The sequence below is a fragment of the Castor canadensis genome, chromosome 13 (genome assembly GCF_047511655.1).
Source record: "Castor canadensis chromosome 13, mCasCan1.hap1v2, whole genome shotgun sequence".
In the NCBI taxonomy this organism is placed as follows: domain Eukaryota; kingdom Metazoa; phylum Chordata; class Mammalia; order Rodentia; family Castoridae; genus Castor; species Castor canadensis.
In genome coordinates this window covers 64,495,930-64,511,181 of record NC_133398.1, presented here as the reverse complement: position 1 = coordinate 64,511,181, position 15,252 = coordinate 64,495,930, and the positions used below count along the sequence as shown (strand labels likewise).

Below are 15,252 nucleotides of genomic sequence, written 5' to 3'. Positions count from 1 at the left end.
ATCGCAAGACACTAGTGACTTAGAGGGCTGCTGGCAATGGCACTTCTTCATATGAAATATGGCCACTTCTTTCCATGTGAACACAGGACATGTGATGCACTGTGTTCCTGAAGTAGCTTGTTTCATAATAATGTAATGTGGCAGAAGTAAGCAGAGGCACGGGCTGTGGAATTAAGTCACCCAAGCTCATTCCTGGTTTTTGTCACATGATTTTTCTGGGCCTTAGTTTCTCCCATCTGCAAAATTGTTATTATAATAGGGACTACTTAATGGAGTTGTTGTGAGAAAGAAAAGAGAGAATGTCTATAGAGGAGTTTGCATAGTATGTTATTTTGTAACACATTCTTTCTTTTGAACTCAATCCTTTCTGTCTAGGTAATCATTTCTTACTTGGAGTACACTTGTTCCTTCTTCAGTGTATTTGCACATATTCATATATACATATGAAAAATACATATAAAAACAGCTAATGTCTACTTTTAGATTACGTGTGCTTTCCTCTACAACTTCTTTTGTGATATGAGATAGTGATAATTGTTTTAGCCTTCTAATAAAATGGACTTGTTCTATTTTGATTAAACTATATTTTTTATCTGAATATTATACTGTATATGAATTATCTCAATTAAAGGAAAGGTAAGTAATTTTTGTTTGAATCAATAGAATAATCAAACTGTGGCTTTAGCTATGCAGGGGGGTACATGTCTGTAATCTCAGCACTTGAGAGGCTGGAGGATCATGAGTTGGGATGGCCTGGGCCACGCAGCAAGTTTGACACTAGATTAGACTACATAGTGAGACCTTGTCTTTAGAAATGCAAAACAAACAAAATAAAATGTGGATTTAAACTTTTATTTTGTCTGAAGACAAATTAGTAAGAGAATACAAGCTCTGAATGTGAACAAATAGCATTTAGTAAATATCTTAGTATTTTCTTCATTGTCCAAATCCTGTGAATATTCCAGTTTTACTTTGTGGTAATTTAAAGAATTCAGATACCCAGCTGGCTCCACCCTGTTGGATGGTAGGCTAGAAATATGTTAACGTTATGTTAGGTAATGAAAAACAAAGTATGTTAGTCTCTTTGAAGGAGTAATAAACTTATAATTTAGCATCAAGTAGAAGATTTTAAAAGGAACATTAACTTTTTTTTTTAATAACCATGGTATATTTTGTTTTGGTGATTATAATGAAACAAACATCTTTAATCTAAAAAAAATGGGAACAGAATAAATGAATAAATATATTTTTTCATGCTTTCTTTTAGGCTTCTGATTTATTTATGCAAGTTATTTTAATTGTATTTAAAATGCACTCACAAATATATTTGAGTAATTCTTTGATTAGAAGTTTTACTGTTAAATGGAATGCAGTTAATTAATCTTAAGTTTTATGAAAGAATAATTGCATGAATATTATCAACTCCAAAGAATTCATATTACAGACTGTTGAGTATGCATTATCAATGTTTCCGTAGTTCTAATCTTCAAACATGCCAGTTGTGATATTTTATCTATAAATCCTGTATTACAGGTTATTCAAGTATTACAGGTACACCTTGATCGCCAATATGAACAGATTAGTGTTTCTTTTTTTGGTGGTACTGGGTTTGCACTCGGGCCTCACTCTTGGTAGGCAGGCGCTCTACCACGTGAGCCCCTCTGCAGATCCTGAGCAAGATAATTCTGAGCAGCTTAAAGACATTTTCAGATAAAATATTTACCTTCGTGTGTAGGTTGAATGGTTGAACTAAGGTGTCAAAAGGACTCATTTTGTTCAGAAAATTCTTTTCCAAGTTTCCTGAGAAAACACTATTAATGGATTAAGTAAAGAATCTGGGAGACCTTCTTTCACATTGAAATAACTGATATCATAATAACTGATGGTTTCTGTTTTTTTTTTTTTTAAGTAGGAATTATATTTTAATTGTATTACAGTTTTAAAAGTCTATTCCTGAGGAATATCACATATTTTTTACTGTGCAGATCACCCAGGAAGCTGGAGAGTTCATGATCACATTCCCGTATGGCTACCATGCTGGGTTTAATCATGGTTTCAACTGTGCAGAGTCTACAAATTTTGCTACTGTCAGATGGATTGACTATGGAAAAGTTGCTAAATTGGTAAGTTATGCCTCAAAAAATAAAGCATAAGTTAAGTGTGTATTCTTGTTATTATAGAGGGAAACCTAAGATCATATGTAGCATTTTATATATATATATTTCAGTATTCACACTGTGTGCTTCTCACTACAGTAATTCACTTCAGAGTAGATCTATTTATTTTACATAGGATGAGTTACCACTTAAAACTCTGGTTTTCTGTTTTGAGATTAATATAGAACAGCCTACTATGATAGGTAATTTAATGCAATGGAAATTTTCTTTCTTTGTTTAAAGAAAGTTGCCAGTTGGTTTTTTTCAAGATTTTGTAATGGCTGTATGTTAAGAAGACTTGAATCTCTTCTTGTTAAGAGTTGCAGTCCATGGCTTCCAAAAAAACAATTCACAGAAGGAAGTGATTGGTAAAGTTGTAACAATAAGAAATTAAGAGAGAATGGTAAGAAGTGATTACAATTACCCTTAGTGCAGAAATGAATTTCTTGATAGTCATAATGTAGAACATATTTTCATGTTAAATTTGGTGTAAACTTCTGTGTCTCTTGCCCAGTATATTTAATTTAGTTCACATATTGTGTATTTTCATTCACAAGTAACAATTTCTATTAAATTTAATTGCTTCCCTCCTATGGCATTAAACAGAGGACATCTTCAAAGTGGTAGTGGTTTCCATTAGGTTTGCTTCCTTTCCTGTGGCTTTTAACGCAATGGTGAAGGCTGGCAGAGGGCAGCTTCTTAATGAAACCATGTTTTACAGAGTATATAATGTTGACACAGATTCAGTGAAAAATGACAAAGGTTATGTGACCTTATCTTGACTGCTGTATAGTACAACTGAATATCATTCATTATACATTGATAAAACTTACATGTGGAACCACTGAGTGAACTTTTACAAGAAAACTCCAGGTTTTATTTACATGTGTATTTAGAAAATTGCATACTGTGTTGAACTGTAAAGAAAATTATAGCCCTTTGGCAGCTCAGGAAGCATTTGACTGAATTTTAGTTATAAAACAAAGCTCCTGCTATTAGAAAACTTTTGAGTAATTTCTATTTATAAGGGTTAATTTATAAAGGAGCAAAACAGGATTACTTCTTCTCATGACACATCCTCCATATTACAATAAGCCTAACAAAAATGAAACACTCAGTATATGTACCTTGGCTGTAGAAATGTGGTGCTTCTATCCTCATTGAAACAATAGTTGTAACAAGATGTTATTTTATATTTTGCATCTTTTGTCATTGACATAAATCAAGCTACTGTAGCTATTCAGTCATCAGAAAAATTGTTTGGTGCTTGTTTACTACATGTATCTGAGCTAGTTTGAAATATCGGCCAAAATAGGACATTTCAGCATTAGGGAGAGCCAAGAGTGCTGGGTTGTGTTTCCACATCTCTGCCTGGAAGCATAGTGGTAGTAGAATGTGAGGGGAGGTAGATGACAGTCTTCTGTGGAACCTCAGCTGACAGCCCATCACAACTGTGGTGTTAAGAAGTGATGCATTATAGGGAAGGAAGCAGGGATCAGAGGCTCAAGTTCCTGACTCTGGCTAGTTATATAAAATATTTATCAGTCATATATGAATTAAAAATACTTCTCTACCTGAAAGATAACCTATAAGGGGGAAAACTTAGGTATGTGAATTTTTGCTCTTTCAGAAAAGATATGACTGTTTTGTTTGGTTCTGGTTTTTTTATTTTATTTCACTAGGTACATAATTATTCAACGGTATATTATAGTTTGGGCCAGCTAATTTAAAATGGTTCAAATTGCATTTGTTTGTGATTTTTCTTTTCTTATCCTTTCTCTGAGCATACATTAGGTTTTTTTTTGTGTGTGTGTGTGGTACTGGGACTTGAATTCAGGGCCTACACCTTGAGATACTCCATCAGCCCTTTTTTGTGATGGGTTTTTTTCCAGATAGGGTCTCATGAACTATTTGCCTGGACTGGCTTCAAACCGTGATCCTCCTGATCTCTGCTTTGTGAGTAGCTAGGATTACAGGTGTGAGCCACCCGTGCCTCATTCATTAGTTTTATATTGTTGCTGTTGCAAAGTCCCATGAACTTAGAGGTTTAAAACATCAACTGTTTATTATCTCCTACTTCTGTCAGGGCTGGTGGAGTGGTTCAAGTGGTAGAGTGCCTGCCTAGCAAGCAGGTATTACCTGAGTTCTAACCCCATTACCACAAAAAAAAAAAAAAAAGGTCACAGTTATGTAGGCTATATGCCCAGTTTTGGTCTCACAACTTAAGGTGTTTAAAGGATCTGTTCATTACCGAAGACTGGGGGTGGAGTCTACGGGCTTGCTCATTCAGGTTTCTGGCCGAATTCATTCACTTCTTTAATACTGTTGGAATAAGACGCTGCTTCATTGTGGACTGTCAGCCAAGGACTCTCTAGCTTCTAGAGGCCTTGCTCCATTTCAGAAGAAGCAATCTGCAAAACTCCTTTTTTAGTGCAAGTTAACATAGTGACATATTTCAGGGATTAGGATGAGGGTATCTTTGAGGTATTGAGGGAGAGAGAAGGATCTGTTTACACAGAGAATACCATCATTAATAAATGATAAGTTGATATTAATAGTCTTCATTGAGTAATGTCACTGGTGTTATTCTGCATAAAAATTGAAACTTAGTTTTGACTGTTTCATTAAATATCTTCTGATTGTTTAAATTATACCCTTAATATTATCTTAACTATTCTTAGTTAATAAGTTCTCTTAAATTATAGTGTGCTGTGATATTTTCTTCCAGATTTTCATAGCTTTTATCTCTGTATTTTTGTTATCCAAGTCTGATTCTTTAGATAGCCATATGAATTTTTTTTACTGTATTTTGCGTTTGTTGCTTTTAGTCACTGGAAAAAATTGTACATTTGGCACAAATTTATGTGTTTTGCTCAAAACTATGAAATGTGTGGATTAATTATGAATTGTGCTAAATAGGATGCTTATGTTTGGTAATTAGTCTTAATGATTTGCCTTTTTACTTTATTCTAAATGGTAACAATAAAAAATTATTTGCAAAATGATGATAAGTTTTTTATAATTATAAAAATACTGGCATTTTTTCATGGTTGCAGCATGGAGTGGAGTCATGGCATCTGCTGAACCTGTCACATGGAACTGATTTGAGTGTGCAGAAGCTCTTTATAAAGTATCTGTTTACGTTGCAGCATTAATTGATCAACGTTGTGAGCATGTGGTGTCTGTATGCATTATTCCTACATTGGTGTAATTCATTCATCTATACAATATGAGACAGTTTCATATATCTCAAAATTTATAATTTGCTGAGAAAGGAGCTCCTACAAAAGGTTATTTTAAATTATAAAATAACTAGGTTTTGAAAAGATAGCTCCATGATAGGAGATCGTTGATCACAAGTGAGCAGACTTTGGTCAGTAGAGAACTATTCTGATCAGTTAAGTGACTGGTAGATGGGAACAAAGTGCCATTTACCGAGACCTTGCTTGCTTGTTGAGTGTCAGGCATCATGTATGTTTCTGTGAATCTCTACTTGGGGGATAATCTGATCCATGAGAACAGAGCTAAGAGTGGAGCTGGTAGTGCAAAGTTTCAAGTTTGCTTTTTTTTTCCTTGATGGGTTGACTTACGGTAATGGTAGATGACTTCTGATGGTGTCTTTGTAATAGGACTGGAGAAGGTTCGTCTGTGAGTTTCATTGACCTATTGATATGTAGTGTTTATTCAAGGAACCTTTGCTCTTAAGACCTGGTTATGATGATTAGATCCTATAATGCTATTTTTTTCCCCTGGTGGAGTGTGATTCCCATTCCAGTATTTGTGCCAAACCCAATATGTCTAAACTTCTGTAAATTATTGGATGTTTGATGTTGTCAACTGAATTATTGTATTTTACGGCTGTTTCCATGCTTAATTTTTTTAGTTCTTCAATTGAGAAAATCCTTTTTTCATGGTATTCATTCATAGTGCTTCATTTCAGACAGATTGTGTGTGTGTGTGTATGATCTGAGAAAAATAGAGGAATGAGGGAACATTTATTTACATTAGCCTTGATAGCACCTTAATTTTAGAAACAGTCCCTGTTTCTGACTCTGCAAATGCTCAGGTCTTTAAAATTTTTCTTGTTCTTTCTTTCCTTTTCTTCTCCTCAATGAGGACCACTTAGCTCTTTTTTACTTTGACTTGCAGAATATAGCACAGCCAAATCCATAGTAAGATGCCCAGAACAAAAGGGGCTTGTGTTTAGCCCAACCAAAGAAGCTAAGGAAGGAGTTTATGTAGTTTTTATTACTTCACTAATCTGAGATAAGATTATCACCAAAAAGTATTGAGAGAATTGTTCCAAGTGGCCTTATGCCCTTTTCCTGCTGCCCTAGGCAGGGCTCAGGTTGAGGAGTGTTTATGCAGAAAAGAAGGACACAGAGAACGAGCCTTCATGAAGAACAGAAGGGCTTTTAATAAACATCCACGTGTGAAGCTGTAGCATTAGTGGAGCGTTATAAGTAACCATCCAGTTAGTTATTTTAAGAATCATCACCACTTTGAACACCAGAATAATATGGAATACAGTGCTATTTTTTTCTTGGTAGAGATATGAAAACACATAACTGGTAGTGTAGTTACTGAAATCAGACATTTCTGCATATTTGAAATGACTGCTTCCCATTTCTGTTGTGTTCTTTTTCTGTGGGGAAATAGAGACTATGATTACTTTTGCACAGCTGCTGTGGTGGCACTCACAGGTCTGTTTCCTGGCTGGGCTGGATCAAAGAGCTGGCCCACAAGTTGTATTTCATTTTTCTGTGTGGAGGGATGAAGTGCAGTTGTTTCGATGTTGGGTTTGATGGATTTGTTTGCCACTGCATTCATTAGCTTCACATCAAAAAACTGACAGGCTGTTAAATGAAACTTTGGCTTAGATTTTCAGCTTGACTGTTTGGAGACATTTGTGAAGATATTGTGTTTTTGTATTGTGGCAGCCTCAAGCATAGTGATTGTCTGGAAGGGAAGAAAAGTTATTTACTGTACTGATTTTCTTGGGTAAAAAGGAACCATTGTCTTGGGGACAGTCATATCTCACCTCTACCATCAGAAGCAGTATATTTATTGCAGTGAGTATAGTGTGAGACTTAGTATGGCAGGTCAAAGGATGGTTATCTTTTTGGGAGGACATATGTAATAGTTGGTGATACTAAAATATCTTTTATTTGGCATTAATTTTACGTGATGTCATATTAACACTGTATGTCAGAAAAAAGGAATTGCACTGCAGAGCTGAGAATGTTCTCTTATGAGCTTCAGGAGCACTTCTTCACTAATTTTAAGGTCTTCTGACATTTGAATCCTCACACATTTGAACAAGTGTAAAAAGAGATGACAGAAAATTTGGAAATTGATTTCCCTTTAATCTGCAAGAGATTTCAACTATTAAATTGTTCATGATATAAGTGCCATGATAGGGGCTCATTCTACTTTATATTTCAGTCCTCTCTAAAATTAAATTTAGTTTTTCTTAGGCAGCATACTTCTGAAAAAAATCTTTAATACTGGGGAGTATTAAAATAATCAGGAATCATTTTCAAGTGAGTCTTCAGGTTCTATTTTGATAGCTTTTCTTCACAAAACATCAGTATAGTAATGTTTCTCTGTACTTTCTTTTTGGTAATTCTGGAGGGTGGTGTTTGTTCTTGTGGTATGTGACAGAAAGAAAAATGGTGACTGCTTTGCACTTGTTCATTTAACAGTTCTTGACAGATATTTTATATTCTGAATCTTATCTTTTTTGCTTCTATCTACTGTTTCTAGTTCCTGGGTCCTGATGGTATAGTGTTGATGAGTGGTTTTGCCATGCCTTTTTTTTTTTAAACTCCCCCTATCCCAACAAATAAAAAAAGCCAAGCAAAATTTTTATTTTTTAGAGCAGTTCTAGGTTTCTAGTAAAATTACGATTGAAGTACAGAGATTTCCCATATCTTCCCCATTCCCTTATACGCATAACCTCTCCCATCATCTGCATTGCCCACCAGAGTGGTATATTTGCTACAAGAATGAATCTGAACAAAACTGATTGTCACAACATCACATTAAGTCCAAAGTTTATGTTAGGGTTGACTTTTTTTTTTTGAAACAGGGTCTCACTATGTAGTCCAGGCTGGTCTTAACTGCATAATCCTCCTGCCTTAGCCTTCCAAGTGCTGGTATTACAGGAGTGTACCACCATGTTTGGCTAGTGTTCACTCTTGATGTGTATTCTGTGAGTTTGGACAAAGGTATAATGGTATCATTGTAATATCTTACAGAGTAATTTCACTGCCCTAAAACTCCTCTGTGCCTTTTTCACAGAGCCTAACTAGAACTACACAATGTAGAGAAATGGTGTTCAAAGACGTGCCATTAAGGAGGTTGTACTCTATGTGGGGAGTTAGTATTTGTGTATCTGGATGAAGTAGTCAGAGATTTGAAGAACATATTCACATGGGCATCAAGTAACCATATCTTCAGTGATTTTCAAGGAAGGAATAGAGAATGTTGGGAAATAAGTAGATGAGAAGAATGTTACAGACATGAATGCATGCTGTATAACTCTTTCTAAAGTAAATAGGAGCTCTGTTTCCATACAGTGGATTTTGTAACTGTGATTTGTTATCATTTTCTTTTAATTTTTAAATCCTTTCCTAGTTTTTCTTCTGTTTTTATTATGCAAAAGCAGTATAAAATCAAAAGCACATGATCTCTCATAAAAATATAATCATATAGGAATATATTTGAGTAATCCCAGCTGAATCTCTAATTAAAATATCTGACGATAACCCCCCCCACATTCTGTATCTCCACTTTCAAATTAATTTTCTTTTTTTAATCATGAAAAATATTCTATTTTTGTTTTGTTATTTTGGCAGTACTGGGGTTTGAACTCACAGCTTCATGCTTGCTAGGCAGGCACTCTACTACTGAGCCACTCCACCAGCCCATGAAAAAGATTTTCATAGTGGTCTTATATGTGTATGGGGTAATTCCATCTAAGATGGATCCTCATCTCTTACTGCTGACTTTGTCTCCACTATTTGAACCATATGGCAGAGCTCATTTATATCTTCTAAACAATGCTCATTTTCCTATTCCTTTTTGGTAGGAGATGAATTTTTATACATTTTGACCCAGCATGTATACTTTTGACTCCACACCAAGGCTCATCAGTTTCAATCATTAAATTTTCATTAGGTATTGATTTCAGAACTTCCAAATTAGCCTTAGTTTTCAGTGAGCAACTATTTAACCCAATACAAAGTCCAAGTCAATGCTGCTTCATTGGTACCATCAAATAAATGTACCACTCCATCCACATACTGAACTCTATTTCTTTTTGTTATGTTCAAAACTCAGTATGTTAGTTTTGACAGTGAAAAAATTGTAATTTTGTTTGTTCTGACAGTTCAGATTGCTTTTTAAAAATACTTTAGTTGAATATCTTTGGGACAAAACTAGCTTGTCAAAATCATGCCAACATTCCCCTATTGCTACAACTTTCCCTTTATTGTTTTCAGCATGATTTAACAACTCCATTAAGTAAAGATCAGGGTTATTCTTTTCAAACTCACCACATTTTACATAACTACATCCAACTGTATTAAAAAACATATCATTTGTTAGTGCCAATTGAAGTGCCTCTTTACTGTCTTATGTATTTCCACCTCTAACCATTAAAAAATATGAGCAGCTCTCTTTATTATATTCTGTAAATTGTCATGATGCTTCTGATCCCTTTATAAATTTCTCTGAGTATAGGATCTGTTAATTCAATACCAATATCGATGTATAAAGGAATTTTATGATAGGGCTGTTGGTTCCTTCCTGGTGGAAGCCTAAATTTCTTCTTCTTATCTGTTACACTGTGGATTATATTCTAATGTATTTTGTTTCTCTGTCTCCATTACAACACAATGAAAGCTCTTTAAGAACAGGGATTAAAAAAAAAGCTTTCTCTTTTGTGTTCTCTGCTCAGCACATATTTCTTGATACTCAAGATATGTCGGCATATATACACATGAAGACAGCATAATGAAACCCAACAGACCCTGTTTGAAAGAGGAGGGAAGAGGGAGAGGGTGGGAATGGGATGCAGGGAGTGAACTTGTTCAAGGTACACATACAAGGAATTCTCACAGTGAAATCCCCTAGTGTTATTAATGTGTGATAAATCAAAAATAAGAAATATGAATGACTAAATGACTTATCTAGGGTCTTTTTTGGTATTGGGGTTTGAACTCAGGGCCTTATGGTTGCTAGGCAGGCACTCTACCACTTGAGTCACTCTACCAGCCCTGTTTTATGTTGGGTATTTTTGAGATAGGGTTTGCTAAACTATTTCTCCAGGCTGGCTTTGAATCATAATCATCCTGATCTCTGCCTTCTGAGTGGTTAGGAGTACAGGTATGAGCCACCTGTGCCTGGGTCTTTGCTCATCTTTTCATTGTCTCTCACCTGGGTAAATAATGTCATTTTCTTTTTTTTTTACATTTTTAACTAACATTCACTGACAGCTCTATAATACAGGTCAAAAAATTAATTTTTCATTTATATATAAATATAATATGTTGATTTACCCCATTAAATTTTTTTTTCTGAGAACTTAAATGTTTTTAGTCCTTATCTCAAATCTGATTTCAAAACACATTATATTAGTTCATGTGATGGAAGCTAAGATTCAGAGCAGATAAGGGAATCATAAGTTTGGAAGTTTTTTAGACAATATAAGGAAAAGAAAGCATTCATAAAGTCTGTCCTCCATCACTAATAAGTTGATTTGCTGTGGGAAATCACTTGTCTTGCTGAGGCATTGTTATAACTTTTTAAAGTGATTCTGTTTCTAACTTGATCTGACATAGGCTGCAGCATAGCCACGGTAAAAGGAATACTTTTTAGTTAGAGGGCTGGATGTGGGTATGCACATTGCTGCTTAATAGTGACTTGATCCTCTTACTATCTTCTTCATTCTTTCGATAGTTTTATGATCTAGTGCTAATGTTTAGAAATTTTTTTTAGGTCTTGGATCTTAAACTAATCGCCTTACACATGTCAAGCATGCTCTCTGTTATTGAGCTCCACCCCAGTCCCTGGTTGCTAATTGCTTACTGTGGGATAATATGTATTTGAAAATATCTGTATATTAGTGATTTCTATAGATCTGTATAGATAAAATGTAGTAACTTCAATAAACACCTTGGAAAATTCCTCAGGTAGAATCTGAATGCTCTGGTCCAGTGGAATAATAATTTATCTTTCTCAGTGGAAGAGTTAAGAATTAGTTAAGCATTTTAAAAGAAAGCATGCCAGCCAAAGACCACTGTTCTCTTTCCTTCAAGATACCTAGTTCTTTGTGCTTCTAGAACAAGAGCAACATACACAGATGCTCACTTTATTAATTTGTTTATTGGGTTTTATTTATAGCACAGATGGGTCTCAAACTCTTGTCTTCTTGCCTCAGCCTCTCAAGTGCTAGAATTTCAGAGGTGCCACCATGCCTGGCTTCATAGATGCCCAATTTGTAGCATTGCTCATTTAGTCATTTGATATGATCTCTTTGAATTAAAAAAATTTCAGTTGTGCTCACTGAGGTCAGTGGTAGCAATTATATTTTAACCTTGAATCCACTCTCTCTGCTCTCTGTGTTTGAGCAAGCACACCTTTTTTATTCTGCTAGTAAGAATGAAGCCTGCAGATTCCTGCAGGAGCTGCAGCCCTGAATGCTTGCTGTGACAATTTTCCATTCTTACAAGATTGTGAAGGGAATAGCTGAATTAGATTTTGATATTTAAAATATTAAAGAGAATAAGAGTAGGTGAAGAAGCTCTTGATTAATCTCTATTAGTATTTTAACAGTTCTGCATCTTTTCAATCAGAAGAATCAAAGCATTAGCTAATTCAAAGAGGGAATGTGTATGAAGTTAAGCAGACCCTAAAAAATTCTGACATAAAGAATCCAATGCTTAATTCTCATCTTCTTTTAGCTATATCTGTTGTTTTTAATTTATTGTGTTTTTTTCAATATAACATTTAGCTCTTACAGATAATTCTGGCAGCCTTTGTTTTCAGTGGTATTGGGGTTTGAACTCAGGGGCTTCACACTTGCTAGGCAGGTGTTTTTACCACTTAAGCCACTACTCTAACCCTGACAGCCATTACTTTTGTCTTTCATTTGCATTGAAGTAAGGATAGTTTCAATACTTGTATACCTTTTTAATGATAATGAGGATTGCGGGTTTTTTTTCATAGTTTTGTGTCTCTTATTTATTATTATTGATACCTTTGATTTTTGTCATACTTAAGTATGGCCATTTAATAAAAGTTTAAAGGACGTTTTAACTTAATGTAAAGCATTAATGTATGAGGCAATAAAATTTTAATACTGAGGAATTATCTATATTATAAAAATTTTAATATTTTGGGAGACAGGAAATAAGAATTTGTCTATATATATTTGACCATTATTTTTTTATTTGATAATCAGTTAGGAAAAGACTTACACAAATAAGGAAGAAAAGTTTAGCATGCCCTATATCCATGGCTAATATCAAAGTTAGTTTTACAAAGTTAATTATATCTTGCATTTTCCTTCCATGTACTTAATTTGAAATATAGCTCAAGGGGTTATTGAGTCCATGTTCTGCATAGGATGTAGTCATAATCACCCAAGGGTGGCTGCCCAGGATGGTGGAAGCAGTATATACTCTCAAGAATAGACACTCTTTGTCTTGACTCTCTCTGGGTGAAAATGTTATTCTTCTGAGTTTTGCTTTGGTTTGGTACCAGTGAGGAATCACTGTGTAGGTGTGAGCAGCCACAAGTCCTTAGCCATATGTGAATTCTGCCTTCTGATTCTTAACTGTGTGACAGGAGCAAGTACTTGACAGACTGTTTTCAGTCTCCCTTTTTCTGTACCTAAAATGGGCACTGTAGCTTCTTTGTAGTTATTATGAAAAATAAATACAATAAATTTCAGGAGCCTAATAATTACTAACAGCTTGCATCTTTATGGTGAGGACTTGTTAGATACATGGTAAATTTAGTATGTGATTCCACTTCATCTTTTTTCCAGGATTTAGTTTGCAGAGTTAACTTTGGCTCAGAAATGGACCTGACTGGTCTAATAAAATAAATAAAGTAAAAAAAAAATTGGTTTTCCTTTCTGGTGACTGTTGGTCAGTTCAGTGAGCTAGTCCTGGCCAAATGTTTCCAAAGGAGAGCAAAGTTAGTCAGACATAGAAGAAAATGTCAGCCAGCCAGCCTTCTTGTTCTTAGAGAATAAGGCTAGCTTGTATTTTTTCTTTTTTTTCAATCAGATGGTCTTACTGTGTATCTCATATTGGCCCAGAACTTGCTATGTAGTTCAAGCTGGCCTCAAACTTCCTCCTGTCTCTACATCCTCAGTGCTGCAATTGTAGATGTGTACCATCAGGCTTGGCTCTTCGTCTTCCTTGTCTGCAAAAAGAAACACTGAACTTTGTAGGCTAGAGCTTATGCTTTGGACACCATAGTTGGAAGGTAAAAAGATTATATTTAAAATCAGATCCTAAAGACAGGCATGGTGGAACATGACTGTAGTTCCAGCACTCGGGAGTCTGAAGTGGGAGGATCACTTGAGTTTGTATTCAGCATGGGCAACACTGTGAGATGCTGTTGAGAAAATACCCAGCAACAACAACATCAAAAATTTTCCTAATGTCCAAAACACAAATGTTCATTGTCCCATCAGTAGAACACTTCTTTCTCTAACAAATTGTTTCAGTTGTATTTTGAGTACAGTTAATAAAACTGCAACTAAGTCACACAGAGCTGTGTCAGAATGCTGGCTCTCTGTGGAGTGTTGTGGATCCTTGGACAAATGATTTGTCTCTGTGTCTCCTCCTGGTAGAGAGGGCTTTAACCTGTTCCTCACAAGACTGTGTCTCTCTCACTGAACACACCTTCAAAAGTGATTCATCTGGGTCATTTCTAAGCTAAGGAGGTCTTTGAATCCTAATTTAGGGGAGACTGGTAGAGTTCAGGTCTGTGACTATGGGGTGGTATTTACCAGGTAAGTTGGCAGGCTAGAAAGATAAATTGTTTTATATGTTTTTACTTATTATTCACATTCATTCAGTTTTACTTCCCACCAATATGGAGCACTATGCAGATAAAGGGAAATAACTAACAGCATTTAGGATTCTGTGGGCCATATTGCTGAAGGAAGGAATTTGAAGGAGCTGTTGCTCGATCCCCAATACCCCAGTGTAGTTCTTGTGCCCTATTGTGAAGTTGAAAGGCTTTGTAAACGTTTGGTAACAAACCATTATAGACACTAGAGATTACTGCTTATCTTTGATTATTTTCCACACAATGGTTTTATATACTCTAGGGTTTTTATTAAATTAATACAAAAGCCCACCTACTTTCCAGCTATCTTTTTCATCTGTGGTACTTGAGATCTAACCCAGTGTCACCCTTGCTAGACAAGTGCTCTGACACTTGAGCTATTGCCGCAGCGCCTAAAGTTTTATAATATGTTTTCATAAGGCCTAGTAAGTATTTTTGGTCAGTCTTGGCAAAATACTCCTATTCTCAGGAATATGTACTTCAGGCGTTTCCTTTAATTGTGAGTATTATTATTTTTTTTTAAAGTTGGACTGTTTTGATGATTTTTGAAATAGCATAAAAACCTGTTTCTTTGCCAGTAAACAAAATTTAAAAAGTGTTCAAACTTATGTAGTATTAAAAAAGTAATGAAGGGTTTCTTTTTTCTTACTATATTAGCAAAGATAAAAAAAGAGTCTCCGTTTCTCAGGAGAGTATAATTGATAAAATGAAAACTCTGTTCTCTGTTCACAGAAGTATAATTGGTGTGAGCATCCTGAAAGCAGGATGGCAGTGTGCATCCATCTCTAACCATTGCCATGACATAATCAGAAATAAAGGCAGATGATTGTTGTAGTGCTAGTTTTATAAGCAAAAAATTCCAGTGGTGTGGAAATTCCCATAAGTAAACTGTGGAGTTCCCATGTACTACAGTCCTTTAAATACAAAAGCACCTGAAAGGAAATCCCTGTGTTGTATATTTGTAATACTACACAAATATCCATTGTTAAAGTTTTGTAAAGAT

At 35.1% G+C, this 15,252-nt stretch overlaps 1 protein-coding gene and 1 pseudogene across 13 annotated transcripts in view; one reads left to right on the top strand and one right to left on the bottom strand.

The window, feature by feature from the left end:
- Kdm4c (lysine demethylase 4C) overlaps nucleotides 1–15,252 on the top strand; it is a 365,075-nt gene that overhangs the window by 104,963 nt on the left and 244,860 nt on the right. For 11 of the 13 annotated variants that reach the window (XR_012440445.1, XR_012440446.1, XM_074051899.1 and 8 more), the window contains one exon: nucleotides 1,986–2,123. Coding sequence is in view for 10 of the 13 variants with exons in the window: in XM_074051899.1 (XP_073908000.1) it covers nucleotides 1,986–2,123 (138 nt within the window). In the remaining 3 variants the exon portion in view is untranslated. Of the gene's footprint in view, nucleotides 1–1,985; nucleotides 2,124–5,212 lie in introns of all 13 variants that reach the window. The other 2 variants (XR_012440447.1, XM_074051904.1) reach the window with 1 other exon arrangement.
- Nucleotides 6,825–9,755, bottom strand: LOC109687450 (deoxyribonuclease TATDN1 pseudogene; annotated as a pseudogene).